The 25,143-nt window shown below is 36.2% G+C and overlaps 2 protein-coding genes across 2 annotated transcripts in view; one reads left to right on the top strand and one right to left on the bottom strand.

The window, feature by feature from the left end:
* Positions 1 to 23,157, bottom strand: part of MUC15 (mucin 15, cell surface associated) — a 108,201-nt gene extending 85,044 nt beyond the window's left edge. Inside the window, 3 exon segments of the mRNA XM_055078650.1 lie at positions 13,820 to 13,969; positions 15,912 to 16,633; positions 22,981 to 23,157. Coding sequence (XP_054934625.1) covers positions 13,820 to 13,969; positions 15,912 to 16,596 — 835 coding nt within the window. The 5' untranslated portion in view covers positions 16,597 to 16,633; positions 22,981 to 23,157.
* ANO3 (anoctamin 3) overlaps positions 1 to 25,143 on the top strand; it is a 439,317-nt gene that overhangs the window by 360,514 nt on the left and 53,660 nt on the right. Inside the window, 2 exon segments of the mRNA XM_024119081.1 lie at positions 3,769 to 3,865; positions 10,265 to 10,325. Of these exon segments, the coding sequence (XP_023974849.1) occupies positions 3,769 to 3,865; positions 10,265 to 10,325 (158 nt within the window).

Raw genomic sequence — 25,143 nt, forward strand, 5'->3', positions numbered from 1 at the left:
AGTGGAGGACATAGGGCTTTTATTTTGAGTTGCTTTGTTTTAGTTTTGTTTTAAGCTCTTTTTTTGTTTATTGCAAGGTAACAAAATGTTGAAAAGCTGAAGATTGGGTTGTATTATGTTTCTACCAGCTATGTTCACGTGAATTAATGTCATATTTCTTACCTACTCTGCAGTTAATTGTAGAATTACATGAAAATCATGTTATAGATTATTTATTGTATGTATATGTGCATGTATATATTTACATGCACATTGGTCTTATACATCAAAGGTGGTCAGATTTGTGCCAGGTAGAGTGTATATCATAGGAATAGAAAAATGAACAAGCAGGTAGATATGGTCCCTGCTTCTCAGGCTTTGGGTTTCAGGTCTGGGACAAAGAGCAGAAACAACTCTCTGGCCCATTCTTGCCTCTTTGGCATGAGAACTCTGTATTTGGTCCTCAGTACTGACCAGCTTTTCAAAAGCTGTTACGTCCTAAAGGGCCTCTCAGATCCTCTCCTGACAACATCCTTAGCAATAAGGGCTTCTTCCATTTATCAAGTGCCTATGATGTGCCAGGCACATTATCAATATTCATTACATAATATCCCAGTTGCATATTATCTCCAACTGGAGATGAAGAAATTGATCCTCAGAGAGGTAGATGACTTAAGGGGAAATATCTAGTAAGTTTAAACCTGTATCTGATTTTTAAAAATTGTGATAAGAACACTTAACATGAGTTAAGTGTTCACAAATTTTTAAGTGCACTACAGTATTGTTAACTACAGGCACGATGTTGTACAGCACGTCTCTAGAACTTATTCATCTTACATAACTGACACTTTATACCCACTGAACAGCAACTCTCCGTTTCCCTCTCCCTTACCCTCTAGCAGCCACCATTCTACTCTGTTTCTATGAGTGTGTTTTTTTAAGATACCTAATATAAGTGGAATTATGCAGTATTTGTTCTTCTGTGACTGGCTTATTTCACTTAACATAATGTCCTCCAGGTTCATCCATATTGTTGCATATGGCAGAATTTCCTTCTTTTCTTAAGGCTGCATAATATTCTATTGTATGTCAATTCCACAGTTTTTTTATCCATCCATCTGTGGATGGACATTTGGGTTATTTCCATATTTTGGCTATTGTGAATAATGTTGCACTGAACAAGGGAGTGTAGATATCTCTTTGAGATTCTGATTTCTGTTCCTTTAGATATATACCCAGAGGTGGGACTGCTGGATTAAATGGTAGTTATGTTTTTAATTTTTTGAGGAACCTCTGTATTGTTTTTCATAGTGGCGGCACCAATTTATAGTCCCACCAACGATATTCAAGTGTTCTAAATATTCCACATCCTTGCCAACACTTGCTACTTTTATTTTATTTTGTTTGTTTTCTTTGATAATAACAATCATAACAGGTATGAGGTAATACCTTGTGATTTGATTTGCTTTTCCCTGATGATTATATCTGATTCTAAAATCCATGCTTTACTCATGCTTCCATACTGCCTTCCTGTAAACCTACTTTCATATTACCACATTTCCCCCAAATGGACATCCCCAAGCGTCTTATTCTGTGCTTTGTCAGGTTAACAGGATTATAGGAAGCATCAAGACCCTAGAGAAGGTCCAGGCATCCATCCCCAAATGGACAAATTGCTCTCTCCTCCCATATCTTAAATGGGTTGTAATTATCATTCCTTCCAATCAGCCCTTGATGTGTATATCTAACAACAGATATAAGACAAAAGAAAGCCACACTTCAAGCAGTGGTTTATATTATGAGTTTCTGCAAAAGAAATTAAGAAACACTCAAGTTGGGCACTCTCCCTCCATCTAGTGGTTAAGTAAAGTCAAAGAACTTTGTGATTTCATCTCAAATTCCATATTTTAGGCTAAAAAGTACATTGCCAAAATTGTTTAATATTTTTTATGTTACCTATCAAGTTGAACTTTGGACAACTTACAGAAAATGAGTTTGATGATTCTGGAAATAAAAATAAGGCTAGTCTAATAGCTGGGATTCTAGACTGAGTGCTTTGAAACATCTGTGCTTTTTTGTGTGATCATTTGCAAGGTGGGAAAGATAATATAGTATTAACCAAACTTAATACCATTTTAGTATGAGATTTCAATGCAGGGCATATTATGTCATTCTCAAAACACAGTTAATTATGATAGCAAGCCTATTTTAATAAAAATTTTCTTCAGGAGGAACGTTAATTCTTATTTATACAAATTAGTAGTATTACTAAGAGGAGGTATAATTGTCTTTTTTTTGAGTTTTTAAAATGTACGTCTTACCTGCTTCCTCCTACTTCACATAGACATTATGATTACTAGCAAGATGATGTGTGTGAAAGTGGGAGAATTATAGTATATATAAGACCTGTTATACCATCATCATTATTAATAAATTAGTTTTTGATAGGAAAGTTCCTCTTAATATGACATAAACTTATCTCTCCTTTAGATGAGTTATAGGTGATGGAGAACTGGACCTAGAATCAGGAAAACCTAAACTCAGTTCCCTAAATTACCTCTTGTTAGCTGTATGACCTTGAGCAAATCAATTAAATTAAACATCAGTTTCCTCTCAGTTTGGAGATAGTTACCATTGCAGGAGATTGCATTGAGGACTAAACATAATGGACATGGACCCACCTTTGCTTTTTGTAAAGTATTGTATTACTGTATAGCATTCTTACTTACTAGTCATTTCCAGTTTGGCTTGAGATTACACACATCAGGCATTTGAAATACACATGCATTATTTTTTGCTTTGAGTGTATACATTTTGAAAACAGCAAATCTTGCTATCAACACTGCCAATTTAACTTTTAATAACAGTTGCATTTCCAGGCATATTTTCAAAAGCCTTTATATTACGTTCAATATTTCCAAAGCATATTTACTTGGACAATTTATTTATGGTATACCTAGTGGGAAAGGGTCAGGTATGACAAATAAAGGCACAAAACATCTTAAAAACAGGTTGCTGTGAACTCTCAGGCTGTGAGGCTTTTGAGAAATTGTTATCGATGCCCTATTCATGTCACAATGTCATCTATAATGTACGCTGAGATTTTTAAAAGATAGCATAAAACTTAAGAGACAAATATTATGAAGCTACATTCTAATAGAGAATATTATATATTTCGGTAAATAAAATCTATGCCATGTTATCGTGACAGTGTGTGTCACGATAAACTTCCTCAGATTTCCAATGAACATAATGCACTGATTGACTGCAGTAGGGGTTATGAAATTATGTGAATTATGGATGCTGTTCATTTTGGTGATTGTAAAGCAACGAGATCCAGGGGAAAGATCGTTAGACCTGAGAAATCAGCAGAGTCAGATGTGACTCCAGCTCAGCCATGTCCAAGCCTGTGAGCTTGGTTAAAACACCCTCGGTTGTTCCTCACAAGATTATCCTGCATGCCATGAAATCAGGTGTACTAGTGTCCTTGTGACAAAGCCCCACAGGTGCCTCCCAAGTATAAAATATGGCCTATTATCATTACAATATCTTGGCAGAGATTTCTAAAACAAAGAAGCAAACAAAAAACTCTGTATCACAAAAATCCTAAAAATTTGAGTTGGAGCCACTGTCTTAAAGTTCTTCCTCACCTGTCCAACCCCCTGCCCCAACTATTTCCATTTCTTCTTTCCTCCCTGCCTTGCTGCTTCCCACAGGATTGGCCAGAGGGGCTACGTACCTCCTAAACATGGAGGTTCATGATTTCTTTTTCTTCTTTGATTTCTCAAGCCAAGAAATTTGCAAGGCCACTGAAGTCTTCATGTGCCCTCTCTGTGACAAGAACTGCTCACTGCAGAGACTCAATGAAAGCTGCATCTATGCCAAGGTGAGTGTGGACCCTCACGTTCCTCTCCCTGCCCTCTACTTTTTCTAGGAGGCAGGTAGTAAAAAGTCCTCCAGCAAACCGCTTTTTACCAAAGTTAAATGTTCCCAAGTGTTTCAACAATAAATATCATTGACAACTGAGTAAAACATCACTCTGTGGCAATTACAGAAAGAGTATATTTTATTAGAATATCTTTGTCTTCCTTTGTTTTTATAAGTGATTATTGCCATCATAGACCTAAAACGTCCACTTGGAATTACATCTAGATTCTTTTTGGGGGGAAGATGATTATTTCCATGGGTAGTGATAAAATTTTTATCTTCCATGAAGACTCCTAAAGTTAAAATATTTCTAATTTTACAGAGAAAATGAAATAACATACCAAAAGCTCTCAAATTGCTGCCTATTAGAATCACCTGAAGGGGGTTTTAAACTCCTGAAGCCCAAGCCACATCCCAGAGCAGTTTAATTAGAATCTTTGGATTTAGAACCTAGGCATCAGCATAAATTAAAACCTCCCAGGTGATTTCAAGGTGCATACTAGTTTGAGAAATGTGTACTTGAATTTTACAATTACTATTACTCATTTGTAAAATGGTTTTATTAAAGTATAATTAACAGATAATAAAATGTACATATTTGAAGTATATAAATGAATACATTTTGATTATATATATGCTCGGGTGAAACCATCACCACGATCAAGATAATGAACATATTCATCACCTCCAAAAGTTTCCTCACGACCTCTTGTAATCTCTGCCTTCCATCCCTCCCAAATTCTACCCCTGTGCTCAGGCAACAAACTGTTTCCTATCATTATAGATAAGTTTGTATTTTCCAGACTGTTACGTAAATGGAATCATACAGTGTGTGATTTTTTTCTGATTTATTTCACCCAACATAATTATTTTGAGATTCATCCATGTCATAACATTTATCAGTCAATCATCTTTCTTTATTGCTGAGTACTATTGCATTATATGGCTATATCAAAATTTGTTTATCCATCATCTATTAATGATCTTTTGGGTTGTTTTAAGTAGTTACCATTTTAAATAAAGATGCTACAAATGTCTACAAATCTTCATTTAGGCAAGTAGTGTTATTTCTCTTGGGCAAATACCTAGAACAAAATGGCTGGATTATGAGATAGAAAGATTTAAAGTTTAACCTTCTAAGAAACTTCCAAACTGTTTTCCAAAGTGTCTATACCATTTTACATTTCCACCAGCAATGTATGAGAATTCCAGTTTTCTATATAGTCACTGATTCTCAGGATGGACTGTCTTTTTAATTCTAACTATTCTAATAGATGTTTAGAGAGATCTCATTGCAGTTTAGTTACTTGAAAACAATTTGATTCTTTTGGGTCTTGCTTTTAGGATTTGTTAGATGGGCTCCCAGAAGTGCTCATTCTAGCTTTCATTTTTCCCCCACAATAAAAACAAGATCTTTCTGTGTACTCTACCCAGTGCCCTGTGAATAATGAGGATTTCCAGTCTGGCCGGTGGGAACAGGCACTATTCCTGACCCTGTGAGCTCCTGAAACTGTTTCCTCTAATCCTTTCAGGTGGTTCTTTCCTCAGGTAGCTTCCTCACATTAATGCTCACTCTCTGGGTTGTCCCTCTCTGCACCCTGGTGACTACACTTTCAGTGTAGTCACCTGAGGCAATCATAATGCTCTCCTCACTTGTTTCCTGCCTCTTAGGGATCACTGCCCTTCATTGCCTCACATCCAATCCTGAAATCTGTTGCTTTATATATTTGTGCATTCTTTGGTTGTTTCCAGAATGGGGATAAAATCGATCTCTGTTACTCCATCTTGTTCAGAAGTAGAGGACTCTATACAATTAACTTTTGACAAGGGTGGATATAAAATCAAAAGCCACTCAGGATCCTACTAGAAGACCAAAGCTTAGTAAAATTAGCTTCTGAATTATTTATTTTGAACGCATGGCATGGGAAAAATCTGTTTTGTTTATAATTTAATTTCTAAATTGTGCTCAGTGCTGAATTCTTTTACATGTTCCACAAAGATGTCTTGTTTGGGGAAGCATTTTCTCAACACTTTTTGCAAAAACCAAGTGTATAGAGTCATTAGATGTAAATACGTGTGTTTTTCCCTTTGTCCATGCATTTCAAAGACATATAACAGCCCTAGGGACACCAACAAATCCATATATACATATGTTACTTCTACTTGGACAGTTCTAATAAAACACACTGGCATTTTCTGAACACTAAAGCTAAGAATGATATGTGGCAGAGTGATAAAGTGAAGAAACTGTCCAAGGAAACATTAACTCTAGGGGGCCTTTATCTACATCCTTCCTTTACTCTGTAGAAATAGTATATATGGGGACAGGTATGACTCAGAAAGAATTCACTTGGTAACTATTATAAGGTAGGTGGAAAAGTTAGCTTGCAGAGGAGAATATTGCCTTATGGAACAAAACAGGAAATAAAACCCACTACGGTGAAATCTTTAGTGTGTCTTGTATTTGTTCCTCTAGCTAAGGTAAAATGTAGCTACTTGGCTTACACCTTAAAAATCAGAATTATTCTTCCTTCATTGAATGAAAATAAACATTCTCTTTTAAAATCAGTTTACATACTTAAACATCTAGAGGTTACTGTATGGGCAGTGTCCAAAAAAAGGGAAGAGATTTTTAGCAAAGAAACAAGGCCACCAACCTAGAATCATCTAGCCTACACCATCACCCAGCGACATCATCTAGTAACTGGTCAATTCCTTATGGAATCAATCACCACTTGTGACAAGTAACAGGAAATTAAATCTGTCATATTTTACTGAAATATGTGTGTGAATGTAATAAATTCCTTAATAATTTCAAGGGTGTGTTTCAGAGAAAATGTGGTCCTGTCATATAATAAAAATTATATTTAAGTACATTAACATTTTCTTTGGTGACTGTTTTCATTTTTAATACTTAAAAGTATGGGAATTAAGAAATATTTTCAATTAACTAATTCAGTGATATTTGCATACTCTTTTCAAAGCACCTGGTACCACACTGTCACTTTCCATTATGCTAGGATTTCTCAGTTAAGGTGAAATCATCAGGTACAAGGGTCCTGCATTGTTTTTACATATGATTTTAAAAATGACTCAACCTTTGAAGTTAGCCTTATTTATAACAGTTATTAGTATCTGGGTTTTTTTTCACTTGTTCAGCAAACATTTATCCAATACCTAGAGTGAACCTCAGACTGTATACTGATATTAAGGCTACAACAGAATTAGGACAGACCATCTTTCTTCTTTAAGAAATTTCATGGATGAGTCTGCATAAGATTACACATCAGAATCACCTAGAACTTTTGTTAAAAAGCAGATTCCTGGGCCCCACATCCTGAGATTCAGAATCAGTTGGCCAAGGGCGAGGCTGAAAAATCTGCATGTTAAGAGGCTCCTCAGGTGATTCTGATTTCTAGGACCACATTTAAAAAGCTGTTGCCCTAAATAAGTAATGAGTTGGGGGAGGGGTAAAAAAATGAAGTTGCCATGTTTGGTGTACCTTTGCCCTGGTCCAATGGACATGGATAGTTACACAGATTTTGCTCTGTCGAAGAATTAGGAACTAAGGAACTGAGAGAGGGCTGAACTTCAGCCTAAATTCCAAACCCTGCCTCTCTCCCCCCGTAATCTCCTGGCCCGCAGCGTGGAATCTGCCCAAGAGGCACCTTGTTCACTTTAGCCCAGAGGGGCTTGAATTGAGTATAAGTGGCAGTTTCCAGAGGCTTAAGTTATTCTGAACCCATGAAACAATTTTAGAAAGAGATCTATCAACTACAGTAGAGGAGACATAGAGTTTAAGCTTCCAACCTAATAAGAAATGTATCTCCTTAAACAATATCCACATTTATTGATTTCCAGCCACACTCAGCTCTGCAAGAGAAATCACATGTCAAAGATAGTGGAGAATTTGTGCTAACACACAGCTTTGTTTGAGGCATAGTTTGCTTCTGTCTTCTTATATTATTTGCATCAACAATTTTGAATAAAAAGCTTGTCCAGAGGTTCCCTACACATAAAGGCAAGCTATTTTTCCAATAAAATAATTAACTGCAAATATACATTTGTAGATCAGACAAGGTTTTTGTTTTTTTTTTTTTGCTTTTAGAAAAGTCTGTTATGTTGCTTTGGGATTTTTCTGATCACTCACGATCTAAGCTTGAGCCATCCACACTGTGCTTGACTCTTCCTTCTCCCTCTTCTGCATTTCCATTCAGCAACTCATATCAGCACCCTAAAAAACCCATATCATCGGAAGCTGTAACCACAGGCTTCTAAGTGCTTTTCTTATCTCCACAATCTCCCCTGTCATAATACACCCTGCATGTAATAGTTTAGTGGGTAAAACAATGATTTTATACTTTTACACTCCTCCTCAGGGCAAGTTCTGAAGACTTCCCTAACTCCCATTCTAGCTTTATCTCCCACTACATGTATATAATCTCACATTACATCAATATGGCATGTATACCTCGCCGTGTCTCGTGGATGTGTTTCTGAAAAGCTGATATTTAAATTTACTTAGTTAAAAATGCCTGAAAGATTTGTAAACAAAACTAATAAGAAAAAAAAATGAAAAACTTTTTTAAGGAAAATATTGCATGAACAATGACAAATTATGTCTGTGCAACACAATTGTTATTAAGTATTGCTTTTTGGTTTGTTTGTTTTTGTGGGGTTTTTTTGCGGTACGCGGGCCTCTCACTGTTGTGGCCTCTCCAGTTGCGGAGCACAAGCTCCGGATGCGCAGGCCCAGCGGCCATGGCTCACGGGTCCAGCCGCTCCGTGGCATGTGGGATCCTCCCGGACCGGGGCACGAACCCGTGTCCCCTGCATCGGCAGGCGTACTCTCAACCACTGCGCCACCAGGGAAGCCCAAGTATTGCTTTTTATGTGTCACTTTTCTAAAAACATGGATGTTTCTGGAGCAGGGGGAGCCATTATTTCTTGGTGACCTTTACGTCTGCATGCGTGAAGTCTCTGTTCTAACACTCTAAGAGGCTCTTTCCTGCACTAGGCTTGTTTATAAAGGAAAGCAGACAGCTGTTCAGTTGCTTGGCTTCCGCAGGTATTTCTGTGGGATGCCTCTGGACACAAAAAAGCTGGATTCCCCCTCTGGGTGGAATTTTATCAACTCTGTGAGAGAATTTCTTTGCGGTCCTTTTCTCTATTGTACATAATATATACTGATGATTGGTGTGAAAAACCAAGTCTTATAACATTTTTTAAAAGCCCAAGCCTTAACAGTCTTAGAAGTTTAGAAGCATCTAGGACATCTTGCACCTATCCACCAACTTTCAAAAGGAGCGCATCTTTTGTATAATAAAATTTTCAATAATGCTATATAATAGGAAAATACATCCCACCTTTATCTGTTTTATATTATTTTACAGTGTGTTCCAGATGTTACAATTAAAATACACATTAATGTTGTTTTAATGCACCCATTGAGCAGCCTCTAGACTGTAGCCTGAGCAAAGAGGACACCACTGTACTCCCACTTTCCTTAGAATAATGTTCTTTAGCCCCCAATTGTCCTCTCACTCCTGTGAGGATAATGCCCCTATTTTCTCTTTAGCTTCTATGGTATTTAAATGACTGCCAAACATTCATTGGCTTGGCTATATTGGTTCAACCTCCCTCGCTACATTATAAATATAGTTAGGGCATTACGCAAATAAAAAGAGGCAAAGGTAAATTGAGTTTATACTTTATTAAAATCAAACAATTCTTACAACCCTGAAATGTATATTCAATAATGTTGTATAATTGTACATTGTTCTTTATAAAACTTCAGGTCATGTCTGATTAAAAAACACTTGGACTATATCCTAAATGTCCAGTGATTTATGAAATTTCTTAATGACCCATGGCACATTCTGAAAGACATCAGAGAGTAGGGATAGCACTGTGGTCCCTTTCCCTTGGAAGTGCTGGATCACTAATGGAATTCTGCATTTTGCAACTCTCCCAATCCTGGAAGTTTTGTGAACAGGAAGTGCAGCTAGGTGTGCCTTCACTGGAAAGCTAACTTCTTGAAGCTCTCTGTGTAGCTTCTATTTGTGGCCCACAAGTACTTCCTCAGGGTACAAGAACCACTTCTAAGCAGAAATGAAGGTAGAGTCAAAGGGGAAAATAGAAGAGAAGGGGGAAATGCTGACTCCTCACCTCTCCCCATGAGAAAATCACATGAAACAGTTGCAGGACCCGTGAAAGGATTGCCTATCTTATATTTGCAAACTATAAAATAATGTGATTCCATTGGGAAAAAAAATCAATAGTACCTAAATGCAAACAGTAATCACTGGATTATTATAACCAAAAGTGTGACTGATACTTTTGTTTGTTTTCCACTAAGGTAACATACCTGTTTGATAATGGAGGGACAGTCTTCTTTGCTATTTTTATGGCAATATGGGGTAAGTATGTTCTTCCATTGCTTACTTCCTGGCCCTCGTTTTCTGAGGCTGTTGCTATGTTTATTCATACCCACCATACACACACACACACACACACACACGCAAACACACATACCATGTATCAATTCAACAGTAAAATCCCTTGTTTCGTATGCCCTCTTCACACATTCACTGCTTCTTTGGGAATTTAACTCTTGATTTAATCTTAATCCCTAAAGCCTCAACCTTCCTATACTGTGGAGTATATTTTTCCTGCCAGAAACAGGCAGTAATTGAAAACAAACTGAAATATACTAGAATCCAAATTAAGCTTCTTGTATTTTCACTTGTGAAAGTGATACTCAGAAAATGTTTTGTTTGCTTAAGGCTTCCATTATATATATATATATATATATATTTTTATTCCCTCTGCTGTGGCCTCTCCCGTTGCGGAGGACAGGCTCCGGACGCGCAGGCTCAGCGGCCATGGCTCACGGGCCCAGCCGCTCCGCGGCATGTGGGATCCTCCCAGACCCGGGCGCGAACCCGGTTCCCCTGCATCGGCAGGCGGACGCACAACCGCTGCGCCACCAGGGAAGCCCAGCCCATCCATTATATATTTTTTTAACCTTACATTATGCACTTAGAGATGCAGAATCTATTCCATATATGATTGAGCAATAATGTCTAATACAAAATAAATCCTGTTCCTATCTAACATCTTAAAACTGTAAAAGTTATGTATAGGTATATGTATTGGCTGACTTTTTTCACTGAGTTTTTAAAGAACCCAATTAATTGAGGCCTAAAGTAAACCACAGATTGGAATTCCTGATGCTTTGAAGAGAAGTGATCACTTTCCTCGTTAGGGTCAGCTTTCCTACCATAGTCTGTTGAATGCAAAGTCACTGTCAACTTGGCAACTCAAGGAGCTGACTATGTACCTGCTGATACAGAAAAGTAAAATGTACTGTGCCATACTCTCTTTCTAGCTTTAAGTCAAAATTAAAAAAAAATAAAATCACCCTTCCAATTTTCCTTCAGGAAAATGCCAATCTTGATATATGGTATTATGACTACACGGGGAGCAGTGAAGAGTCAATTCACCCCCCCCCAAAAAATAAAAATGTAATTTGGGATCCCTATTTTCATTGAAGGATTTTTTAAATTAAATTATCGGTCAGGGCAATCATGGTGAAATCTTTCAGTTTTACCTGATTCCACAAATATTTCCTGCTAAGAAAAAAATAGACCAAAATACAAATTAAGGTTACTCAATAGATGATTCAGCACAGCGAGAAATGGAAGAAAGGAAACCTTTTGGATGATTTATCCTCTATGTTTCTGCTATTCGTCTCATGCTTTTACAGTTCTCTTTGGCACAGGCCACATGAGAGTGATCTTGCTTCAGCTTTTGGATGATGGATTTGAAAGGCCAGGATATAGTGAACATTTGCTATCTGAAGCCTTTTTCCCCTTAGTTTTATACTGAGGTACGAAGTGGAGGTATGTCATCCATAGGAATTCCATCCTGTGCATTTTCTCGGCCTGCTGGTGTAGATGAATCATTCGCAGTTGGGTTATAATAACTAGAATTTCCAAAACTCACATCATAAGGTTCCGGTGCATTATCTAATCGTAGAACTAAAAAAGCAACAAAAAAATTGCTTTATAGTGACAGTCTGGAAGATGCATGCTCAGGCATCTGCTAGACTGTAGGAATTGTTCTGGATGAGTTAGTTACACTTTTTTATATGGGATTTTCAGAGATTAGTTTTGAATTTTAAATAAGTACATATTTTGCAAGCCACATTTTTCTTCTAAAACTATGAACAGTTTAACTTCCAAAATTTCACTGCTGGTGGTCCAAAAATAAAGGAACTAAGGGAGAGATCACAACAGAAATATAGCAATACTTTATATAAAGAAGTATTGACATGTCTCATTGACTTTTGAATCTTGTGAATTCAAAGGCTTGTCAACATGTTCAGAATTTTTACTTCTGGTATAAAAATAATTTTTAAAAAGTGAAGAGATTTAATTTTAAAATGTGTCATTATTTTACCAAGGGTCTTAAAATCATTATGGGTGAGCCATTGAAGATGGAGATGAAAGAAAACAATTTGTAAAATCTTATGTTTCCTTCTGAGAGATCCAGGTTATTATCCTGATTAATAATATTGGAGATTGTTTTTATTTTCAACAAACAACTAACTATTATTTCTTTTATGTTCTTGAATTTAAAGAAAACTTGGGGCACTAGGTATTTGAATACTAAAGCAGGGACTACTTACTAATTAAACTAGTAATCTAATTATTCAGCTAGGTATTCTCATATCCTACCTATTCCTTAAGCCTTCTGTTTACAAATTGGACCCCCAGGAACCTTAGGAATTTGGGAAAGGTGTCTCAAAGCTGAAAGAGTAAAACAGGTGGTGTGATTGAATTATTCCATTATGCCTCGATCACAATATCTTAGATTATATCAAGTTGTTAGACTGAGCCTTTGCATGTGATAACATTTAAAGAAAATATTCTGAAGTTAAAAAAAAAAGTTTGGAAAACCCTGTTGATTGAAATCCTATCCGTCAATTTTGAAAAGTGATAGTTTTTATTTTCTGTGGATTGCTAGAAGCCCATAAACAGAATTCAGTTAATTTACAATTAATGGATTTGATTTTGAAAATTAACAATATATCAGTAATGTTCCAAACTTATCAAAAATCAACAAGACTTTAGCAATGAGACCCAACCGGGGCATTTAACTATTTTTTTATGGTGGCAAGAGTCCCTTGTGTAAACTAGAAAACAGATTTTTTTTTTGTCCTGAAATATTAAAGAAAAAAAGCGTTGAATCAAGCATTTGAAGTGATTTTATTTCTGTCCTAATTACTACTGCATTATTAAGATCAAACACAGTGCTTTATTCTTAGCAGACACATTTCTCATCCATAGATGTGGTGGGATTTTTGCATCACATGATTGGGAAATTTTTGAATTAAGGTTTATCTGACTTTATGTACCCAAATATGCAACCCTTTAGCAATTCTGTTTTAGAGACTCATTAAGATAATTAATAGAGGGCTATTGTATACGTGTAAACTTTTCAAGAGCTCCAGATTAGAATAAATCATTGTTCAAATTACTGCTACTAAGAGATCCAACAATGGTGAATAAATGGCTCCCCGGTTACTTGCTAACAAAACTGGCCGTTTTGTTCTTAATATCATGCCATTATCTTTCAATATAATGATATGTTTTAGGTTCTGGGATTATTACTTAAAACCAATCGTGATGCAATGAGCAACAGTTCCAAATGGTTTTAAAATTTCACACACAGTTCCATAGTTATTTTGGTTATGTTCTTTGAGAAAGAGAGAATAGATCAGAATAAATCTTTAGTTCGTTTCTGTCATATGAATCTCTAAACCCCTTCTAGATAATGCAGTGAACGTTAGCAACTTCACTTAGTTAAAACCACTGTGTACAGGTGAAGTTCTGAAAGTTGCTTTTACCTGGTTCATTTCTGTCGTCATAAAGTCGCCGATGGGAAAATGAGTCTGTTTTCCTTTTTCCACACAGCAAGTAGCCAACAAGACTAAGCAATGAAGCTCCCAGAATAGCACCTAAAATGGCCCCAAATACTACTCCTGTATTTCTGTTCTCTAGAGGACAAAGAAAAAATAATTTACAGATAAGAAATAGAAAACAATTATTCAAAAAACAGAAATATATACATGTAGACTTTGTGTAAGCAAAGAATGTTTAACACTTCTAAAAAAATTAATGGATATGTATATACAGAGAAATATATATACATTGTGTGTGTGTGTGTGTGTGTGTGTTATAAAGTACTGAGTTTTGGGGATATATTGGAAAATATGCTTCCTGATAAAACTGTACTTCAAAATTTGAATTATCTTGAAATACTTCTAAGCTTTAGTTTTATAACTATCTCATTACATATTAACACTAATAGTACTGAAATGCCATGTGTATTCTCTATTAAGATCTAATTTCTATGTTGAATTCTATATTATGTTTTTAATCAACTCTGAATCTCTGATGAACTTTAATGATGCGATAAGCTTTGAGTTTGTTTCTATAATAATTGAAAAGTAAAAAGCTAAAGTAGGTAATAGGAATTGAATCCACAAACCCCAAGTGAAAAGGCATTATGAAGAAAAAGAAATATATCCTGATAGAGGGTATTTCCAAATACAACAAATAGACCAAACAAAGCAGGATGTTTGCAGTGCCTTGCACATTGCGAACAGATGTGTAGGTCTGAGTTAAAGGAGTCCAAAATTTCATTCTATCATCCCCTTTACCAAGCACCTTATTTGAAGACTGAGTCATCAATAAATCACTGAATGCTTCCTGGATTTATACTTAGTGCATTTTATTTTCAGGTTTAAAAAAAAAATGTTGAGAAGCTTATTAATTAGGTAGACAAGAGGTCTTATAGGGTCGCTAATTCTATATCAGATTCCGTTTATACACAAAAGACATGTTGGAAGGTCAACAGCAGCACATTTTTTACCAAGATAAAAGTGAAGCAAAGTTAACTAAGTTTTTTTTGATTAATGAGCAATGGTAGGATCAAGTACTCAGTGTTCTCAATATGTATAGTAAGTTTAGAAAGACAAAACAGAATAGTTTAAAAGAAATCTTTCTGATGGAATATCAGAGTATGTATGAATGGAAAGATATCTTAAAATTATGAAAATATATGTACGTACAATATACTGGTTGCAGTACTATAATAATCCTAGATTTCAGAATTTAAAACTTTTCCTGTACACTAACAACTTTCAAATAGGAATTTGTTTATATGATTTGGTGTTTATATCACTCATATAATCTGTAGATAAGTTGTATTGGAAATCAGAGAGTTCATGGGGGGGAAAAGAGGAGTTATTTTTTTTTAATTCAGTAAACAAAAACATGGTTAGACCTGAGAAAATAACATAGAATGAATTTTCATTAAATATTAGAGATCTTTTCCACTTTATGTTTTAAAGCTTGACTAATCTCTAAATGAAACAGAAAGGTCCCCATAACACAATTTTCTTGTGATACTCAAAGCTGAATTCCATTTTTATGGTGTTCAGTAGGTACTGAACTAAAAATTGAGGGTATTCTTCTGTTGAGTTTAAATTTTTAAAATACATATATTTTAAATATATTTTTAAAATATATATATTTAAAAATACATATATTTTTAAACTTCAGTTGTATCATATTCCTAAAAGCCTGTGAAATTTCAGGTAGTTTTTCTGAAATGCAGTAAAAATTGTTACCTAGTATCCCAAAACTGTACCACTACCTCAGTTTCTGTTTCTTTTCAATCTAACCTACTTCTCATTTTGTCCCAGTCTCATCACATTCTCACATTCCCATACAGTAATGACTGGTATATGCTGACTTAAGCCCTAAAATCCCTTCCCTATTCACTATGAATATCATGGTTTCTCCCCCCCAAATAAGAACCACCTGTGCTATTGCAGTCTCCTTTTTTTCTAGTGTGGTGCATTTCTTAGGTGTAATGACTTATTTGGAGATTCGGTTTCGCACAAAAGGAAAATTAAATCCATTTATATTTACCTTCTTGGGGGTCTGATGTATTTGGAAAGATTTTTGAATTATTGGTGAATTTCAAGGTGGGATATAAAGTTGTTTCTTGATAGGCAGTAAACCCTGCCAAGCTATCTCCAGTCATGGTAGGCCATCCATCTGTTTCCATTATCATGGGGGTCACAGATACAGTGTTTGATCCTGAAGGGAGGTTGCTAACTGTAATGGAACTGTTGTCAGGAGCTTTCATGGTATCATTGACCGAAGACCGAGTGAAGTTTTCGGAAGATACAATAGCTGTAGTATTGGGAGGTGCTGAGACTGGCAGAGGATTTTCATCTGTTACGGATGAGTTCCAAGGCAATTTAGAAACAAAGCTGTGGATCAAGGGAGGGCTTGGGGAAAGTGTGGGCATGAGTTTGAGACTGGAAGAGTTGTCTGTTGACAAGTTATGGTAGAAATCTGTTCCATGGGTTTTATTTGATGGATCCCCAAAAGAGAAATTACTTGCCTTGGGATGGGAGGTTTCTCTATTTTCTTTATCTGAGGTTGAATTTGCTTCACTTTCCAAAGGAATAGATTGATTTTCCCTTGTTTTTAAGTCTTCTGCAATGTTTTCTGTTGTGTTTCTTTCTCGACCTCCTTCTCCATGGCTTCCAAATAGTAGTAAACTAAACAAAATTGAAATCAACAGAATTTTGGCTGAAGTCAACATTGTAATCTTCTTTGGTATTGGTGTTAATAATGAGAATCTGAAAGAAAATAATGACCATTTGAATTATTAAATGAAGTATTGAGGTTTTTTTTAAATGGATCTACATTTTTAAAGTGATTAAAAAATCCAGAGACATAATGCTGACATGATAGTACCATACTCTTTATTCCAAAAGTTTGTTTTCTTTGGATTTTATTAAAACTAGAGTCACTGAGTTCTATTTCACTGAGTTCTGTTTTCTATATAGTATTTTTCTTTCTTCCTCTAGGGAATGCCATGCAAAATCTTTGTCAAGCCAGACACTACTATTTCATTATTTCAAAGACCATTTAGCTTGGGACAAGTTGAAATACACACACACACACACACACACACACACACACACGCACACACACACGTATTGTACAATATATGGACTACTAAGTAATTTTAAAAAAATAATGTAATATAGGGCTGCTTTCTTCAACCTATTTAAGAAAACATGTTCTTTATAAAGATGTAATTTGGAGTATTTATTATGAAAATGATGTTATTGATTATACAGTAAACATACCACTTTAAAGTGAGTCAGTCAGGAACCCCACTTGAAAACATTTTATTAGTTCCTAATTTGAGTTACTTGAATTAGATGTTAACATCACTTTTTTCACAGCATGTTTACTTCATGTTACCCTTTTTCCTATTAATCCCAAATAACAGAAAGTCAGAAATACTTTTAGGGGCTTCCCTGGTGGCGCAGTGGTTGAGGGTCCTCCTGCCGATGCAGGGGATACGGGTTCGTGCCCCGGTCCGGGAAGATCCCACATGTCGCGGAGCGGCTGGGCCCGTGAGCCATGGCCGCTGAGCCTGCGCGTCCGGAGCCTGTGCTCCGCAACAGGAGAGGCCACAACAGTGAGAGGCCCGCGTACCGCAAAAAAAAAAAAAAAAAAAAGAAATACTTTTAGAATTGGGGGTTCTTTCATTGCATTCCCTATTGTATAAATGAAGAATCTGGTTGTGAGTGTGTGTGGAAAAAAAGTACCTAACTAGATTGTGGCAGAGTTGAAATTTGAAACCATGGTTCTGATCCAATCTGGACACATCATTCTGCTTCTTAAGTGTGGAAGCGCCACAATTCATAGATAGCTGGATATGGGGGAAAGGTTTTGAAATTATATTTATATTGTAATTCTGGTTTCTATCATGAATAACATGTGAAAAATAATCATCATATCAAGCAGTTGCTTTATCAATATCATAATCATACTGACTTCACAGTGTTCTGCAGACTAAATGAAATGATTTATGTAGAAGTACTCTAAACAATATCTGGCCTAAAGTAAGCAGTTAGTAAATGTTAACTTCCATTTCTTATTATTAAAATATGATAATATTTCTATAAATATCTTACAGTTTATAATATCATCTCATTTGAGTCTCACAATGATCCATTGAGATGAAAAGAGTAGCTCACATTATCCCCATTTTGCAGATGAAGAAACCGAGGTTCAGAGTGGCCAGTAATGGAAGCTAGAAGAAGCAGCACTGAAAGCCAAGTCTACTGACTCCAACCTAATTAGGTGCTAAAATTTAAAGTGTTTTTAATAGAAAAAGGTAAAAAAATGTTAGACTATTCCTCTTCAATAAAGTCTGAGAACTGATTTTATGTTCTTTGAATTGGACCTTAGAGCTTATTTTTCACTAAAAGCCTCCAGGATGACTGAGATAAGAAAAGGAAGGAGGTGCAACTGCTATTATTTATGTCCAACATTAATTGCCATTTCTTAAAAGCTCCCCCAGAAATTTTTACAAATATTTTCAACCTTGATGATTTTTCACTAGGGTCTGAGGAGCCTCTAAATTACTCCCTCCGATTATCGTGTAGTTTTAAGTACCCCTCTCCTTGCTTAATGATTACTTACACAGTGGTACAACTTAGATGTACCTATAATACATCCTGATATAATATTTTTTTCTCCAAAGACTTTTAGCAAGCAGTCTATACCTGTGGATTTCTAAGGTTTAAAAAATACAGTAATTTCCATGCCCTGTGCTTATCACTTAAGAAAGTTCTACTTAAAAAGCAAGCAGGCAGACATACAAGGGCATTATTTATGTGTCTCCAACCTAAACATCCACCAGTAACAGGTTGGATAATAAATTGTTTAATATTTGCACATGAAAAATAAACGAGATGCACAGATGAGTTGCATACGGTAACATGAGTGATTATCGCAAATATCATGCAGAGCTTAAAATGCCAGTTGTACTGTATGATTGCATGTTTATAAAGTTCAAAAACTAGAATGTTAAAAGTCAGGAAAGTGGTTACTTGTGGGAAGGAAGGAGACAGTATTGATTGGGTGGGCATGAAAGGGACTTCTGTGTGCTCCTAATAATCTGTTTCTTCACTTGGTAGGGATTATATAGGTATTTGTATTTGTGATAATTATGTTTATTTATATTTCATTCACTTTTCTGTGATAATCAAGAAAATTCATTTAGATCCTAAAAATTGTTAACATAATTGGAAAACATATTACTAGTATGCATCTATTACATCAGATGCTTTACATGTTTTCTCATTTAATTCTTAACAAAAACAATCAAACAATAAGGAAGGGATTATTAATCCTATTTTACAGATAATTAAATGGGACATAAAAAATATAAATAATGTATTCAAGGACACATAGCTAGTGGCTGAAAGATAGGGTTAGGATTCAGACCTTGGCATTAAAAGCTAGTAATCACTCATCTATGTAACAAAAGTTACAAAGGAATATAGAATTTGGTAATCAGCTGGTTTTTAGAACTCTTCCCACAAATGTTTTCTTAGCACAGAATAATAAAGAATAATGAAATCCTCCAAATTTTATTTTAACCAGAGCAGGTGATAATCCCACATTTTTAAACACTAGAAAAATAGTGACTTCTCCCTTAAGTGCTTCTTAAACATGCTAAGTACACTTTTATCCTAATTTAAGAAAATCCCAACAATTATCTCCATGGTTTCTAGATAAACACTTTTACCATGTAATTTACAGATTAACATTAACAACACAGGAATGATTATCCCTAGGACCTGAAGTTCACCAATATTTCATTAAACTGTTGCTTCACCTAGCACATTTAAAATACAATTCAATTTAGTTTAAAAATACGTACATGGACCTTTTCAGAAACAGCTCTTTCCTGTGAACTCTGTCAGTTTCATAGCAAAAGTTATAACCTTTTTCATTGTCTACTGCCAGTGATCTGATTTGTTTATGCATTGTACTTGGCCACCTGTCTTATTGTTAGGCAGTTTGATTGCTTTCCCTAAACCTAGGCTTTCTGGTTATTTTCTCTTCCTAAAGAAGTGGTTACCAGAGGGGAGCAGAAAACAACCCTTAGCTTTTCATCTAATTTTCTCATAATGTCACATGAGGAACTGTGGCATAGAGCTTTTGCTCGCTTCCAGTAATGAGAATCCACATACCAAGAGTCAACAAAGTGAGTTTTGTTGTTCCTGTTTCACTTTGCTTGTAACCTGGAACCACCAAGGGGATCTTGCTACCCTTTACCCAGCTTTTGATTGTAACTTGAAAACCTAAGGTATCAACACCCACAATGAGCCAAGCATTCTGTTACTGCCTATAATTCATTTCCAGGGAAAAGAGAGAAAAGGAAGAGTGGGATAAGACAGTATGTTGTGAAGGCTCTTTGCCATTTATTCCAAAATTAATACAGTTGTGGGAAAGGCTTTTGTGAATATTGATTCGTTCCTGCTATCCTAGCTTGGCAGCTGGGGACAACTTTGCTTCTGCTCTCTGGCTTCTAAGAGAGCCAGGTTACACCTCTTACTCAGGTCCATTCATCTTAAAGGGACAGAGCAGCCAGGAATTGAAGCCATCAGCTATTCAGAACCCCAGCCCTGGATTTTTGCTGGGGCAAGAACTAGGCAATTTTGGTTAAGTTTGACCCCATTCTGAATTGAACCAAGCACATTATAAGCAGGGAAGCTTAATGGAAGTAGTACAAAAGCTCCAGAGGACAATAAAAGTACTCTGTATTCTTTATCTTTACCCTTTTCTTGCAGCCTCTTTCCATCTCTAGAGTTGAGATATGTAAACTGTGTGGTATATTTGTGTGTAAAGCTATGCTGGATGATGGATGGCATGCTTCTGTGTTCCCAAGATTCATCAGTCAACCAGGTGCACAGTAGAGACAGAGAGAATGTGGGGATGAAAGAAAGTGAAATTGGAGAGAGAGAGAGAGAACCAGGAGGACCAAGCAGCATCATTGCTTCTGTTCTTTGCCCCTTCTTGCCCCTAGGTGGAAATTCCTAAGAGGACTTTTCAGGATGTAATCTAGGAACAGAGATAAACTCATTATAAACTTGAAAAACTTCTAAGATGAGAATTATTATAAAGGGAACAGTAAGAGAGAGGATTTCCATCCAATTTGTGATACCTGAAACAAAGATTCTAAATCTTTCTGTATATATTGAAATGTTTTTATTGTTTCTAATGCTCAGTAACTTTTAAAATATACTTTCGGAGAGTGTGAGTTTCACTGGTTTTTAAAAAAAATAATTCGTCTATACAAAGAAAATGAAAACTATTTTCTCCCCTGTCTTTGGTGTTGGCACTAAAAAGTGGTTTCACATTACTACTTTTGTATAGAGGGCTTCAGGAGGTGGTGAGAGGGAAAAAAAAAACAAAAGAAAACAAAAACCTGTGGCCATTAAGGAAAGAAAATCCACACTTACTGTGCATAAAATTGTTCCTCCTTAAGTTCGTGAAGTTATTATTCTTCCCAGCCCTCCTGTTGTAACCTAGTCATACCCATTTTATACCAAGCTTTAAAAATAAGGAGTTACCCTGGTTTCTATCAGGTAATCAACCCATGCAAGGGAAGAGAAATGCTAGTCATTCTAAACTAAATCAAAATCAGAAATTTTAAATAAAAACATTACTTTAGCTGCACTGAGGGGATAATATAAAACCATGTTTCTGTAGTGAAATAGCTAAAGAGTATATTCTGTACTACTTCTCTCTCAGTTGCCTGTGATCATTCTCCTTATAGGTTTCTGGCTAAAAATTAAGACAGATGAGTTTTGTTTGTCTTTGTCATAGGAAACTCAGTCTGACGTGTAGCCAATATCCCAGGCAGAACTTGAGTGTTACACTGGGTGGACTTTCCAATCTTGGACAGTATTTTGCTGTCCCTAGATGAAAGAACCACAGTAAATGAAGACATAAGGAATTATACTTCTCGAAATGCCTCTTTTATAAGAGGGTTTTGAAAGGGTTGAAGACTTAACTAGTCAGAAGGTAGGATTATACCTGAGGACCCACATCATTTCACTTTATTTGAGTTTAAAAGAAAGAAACAAATAAAAGGAAAAACATGACTTTCTTTCAGGAAATAATAAATTTCAAAAGTTTGTGATCATTTTAATTAAAAGACTGATGAATGCATAAGCCCAGGAAAATAGATGGAATGTCATACTCCCTGCTAACTTGGGCATTCTCAGTCATAAACTTCAATACTGAAATAATTAGGTGGAAGAGTGTTAAGCTTAGAAAGAGTGTGTCTCCAAAAGAAATATTCTGGACCCAAATTTCCAAATATGGGGTTTTCAGCCTTCTCTCGTGTTTCACTATCTGTAGAAGCAGCCTCTATGGATTGATTAGAAAGTGTTAAACAGTAAATCAGCATCCCTTTAATAAGAGAAGCCTTACACAGAACAAACTGAAAATAAATTTAAGAAACTTAATCCACATCTTTGATCCATGGGATGTCTTTTGCAGCGACTGGCTTAGCCTTTTAGATTTCCATTGAGTGCTATACATGTACACATACCATGCTAAGTAAAATAATACATAGATGTCACTTTGCCAATTTTTAATTAAGAAAATCTTTGGGAAAGATATATAGAAGGTTAAGAATTCATTGCATTAGCAGACTGTTTTTCAAAAGCTACCGTATTCTAATACTTTAGCAAAAACCTTTGAATCAAATGCATACTTTAAATCTAAATATTCATTTAGATTCATGTAGCCACTTTCACTTTAAACATTTTGAAACTTACTAAGATCTGACTTAAGAAAACTCTCTCTTGTAGTCACTTACGTTTTAAGCAAGGTTTTTATTTAACTCTTCAGCTGGTTTCATCATCTAGCAAATTTGGCAATAATTCTTAAAGTTAACTCATTTAGCACAAATGCTCATTTGGAAGGTAATTACTTAATGAAACAACTACCTGTCTTTACAAGGGTCTCTGTAGGTACTTGCCAGGCTGTTCTGCCAAAAGTTCAACTTGCTTTGATTCTATTCGGTAAATAAGTAAGAGAGCAAGAGAGCGAGAGAGCGAGGGATGAGGGACTAGGCATCCTATGTAATCCAGCACACACTTACCTTCAGGTCTAGGAGGTGTTTACAGACAAGAACTGGAGTATCACAGCTGTTCTGGCTGGAATGAGTCTGTCTTGCATTAGAGAAAGCAGATGGGTTAGGGGTACTGATGTCCCACTGAGCAGGAGGGTGCCAGAGAAACAAAATTAGGTGGGGCTGGTCGTATCTTGCTTGTGTAATAGAGCACCCAAGAACCAGACTGACCTGCTTCTCAGCTGTCAGCATGAAGATATCACCTCATTCAGGCCTTTAAAAAAAAAAGAAAAAAAAAAAGCCCAACCCTCCAGCTTTCATAGGTTGGGTGCTTTGACTTTCGGGACAGGCTAGTTCTCTTTAAGTGTTGGCAAACAAAGGACATACATTTCTTGCCTTAAATGAAAAAGGAAAAAAAAAAACGGGCAAAGACTTTGGTAATGGTCCTTGCTCTATCAGAAATTTCTGACACATGCTGGGTTCCCCCTTCGCAGGTGAGGAAACCAAAATGAGTCAGCCCTGCACCTGTTGCTCATGTGCCAGCCGCATGCTGTCCTCCTAACACATAAACAAATCTTTCTTTCCCGTGGTGGGGATACCCTATTTGTGTACTTAATACCTGAATGGAGAAAGTGGTGTCTGCAGTGCACTAAAACTGGATTTATAGAAAGTCACACTTAACACCAAGTGGATTAATGTGCATCGGATCCTTGAGAAAGCTGTGAAATATTAAGTTAGAAATCATCACCAGGACTTTCAGAAGTTTGGGGAGTAACTGGAGTCTGGATGAGAATGGCCACGTGATCCTGAGTAATCCTGGGAGCCTGCTCAATTAAGTAGTTTCCATCCTGTGTTCTCTTTGCTTTTCCTCTCAGTTTAGAAGCCGGAGAGTTTCAGAAGAGCCTGAGTAATGCTTGATTAAATACTAGAGTTGAATAACAACCTGGCATACTTCCTTCACTTCCTTTCACCACTTATGAAAGGGAGAAGAGTGAAACTGCACTTTCTGGGAGATTCTGCACATCAATATTTGGGGACTGGCGCCAAGGTCTGTTCAGCTCAGTACGCCTGAGGTTCATGCTTAGTTTCTGTTGCGCAAGGAGATAGGTTTCCAACTGCTGAGAGAGAAAATGAAACTTTAGCTAATGTTCAGGAGCCTCAAATTGAATGCAAAGAATCTGCCCAGTTAATTGGCCCCAAGAAAGAACAAGGTAATTCTATAGTTTCAAACTTTCTGAAGCCCAAAGGCCCTTCAGAGTTTGATTAGAAATTAAGCCAAATCCTAGAAAATATTCACTCAAAGGATATTTAAGCTGTATCTGCACTAGTATGAAGAAAAGCAAGTTCAGTCTAATCAAATAGCTGTTTACTGAACAATGGCTTAATAAAAATCAATTGGTTATTTTCAGATTAGCTAGTTACTAGGAAAAAATCCAACTGAATAAATATTTTATGTCTGTACTTAGAGAAATGAACATGACTTAACAGGATTGGGTGTACCATACCCTGAGGGATTTTCCTAGATATGTGTGTGAATATCATTACCACTTCCTACTTAAGCATAGTAATTATGGCCTATACCAAGCAAGGAAATTACAAAGCACTTTTGCTACAAATCTGCTTTCACTGCCACAAGAGTCAAAGTTCATCTCCAATGACCCTCTTTTCTGAAGACCCTAGGTGTGGCCTCAGAATCCTTTTCATTACTGCCCTCCTGACAACCTTAACCAATTGATTAGAACTGACCCTAGAGATACACCTTATTTACCTTTCCTGTCATGAGCACATCTGGAAGTAAAGTTGTAAAATGAAAACTATGCATAAATTTAATGCCTCACTTATTACTTAGCTCACTTAGTTGTGATCAGACACCTTTATGGAAGCACCTGAGTTGTAGTTAAAAAGTAATTTCTTGCCAAGCAAACAAGTCTTGACGAGATACATTTCCAGGTATATACCATGATACCATGTTCTGGGTAAGACCAATCCCATTTTGGACCTTGTTCCTCCAGAAGAACTCAACAATAACGGATAATCACCTGACAACTTCATTAGCCGAGCCAGCTGAGATGACACATTATGCAACGGTTACATAATTTTTGTTGTACTTACCTTCTATGGAGGCTTTCATCTGGAACTCTCCAATTGCTTTACACCCATTAATTAAACCTCACAATACATAGTGGAAGAAGA

The sequence above is a fragment of the Physeter macrocephalus genome, chromosome 16 (genome assembly GCF_002837175.3).
Source record: "Physeter macrocephalus isolate SW-GA chromosome 16, ASM283717v5, whole genome shotgun sequence".
Taxonomy (NCBI): Eukaryota; Metazoa; Chordata; class Mammalia; order Artiodactyla; family Physeteridae; genus Physeter; species Physeter macrocephalus.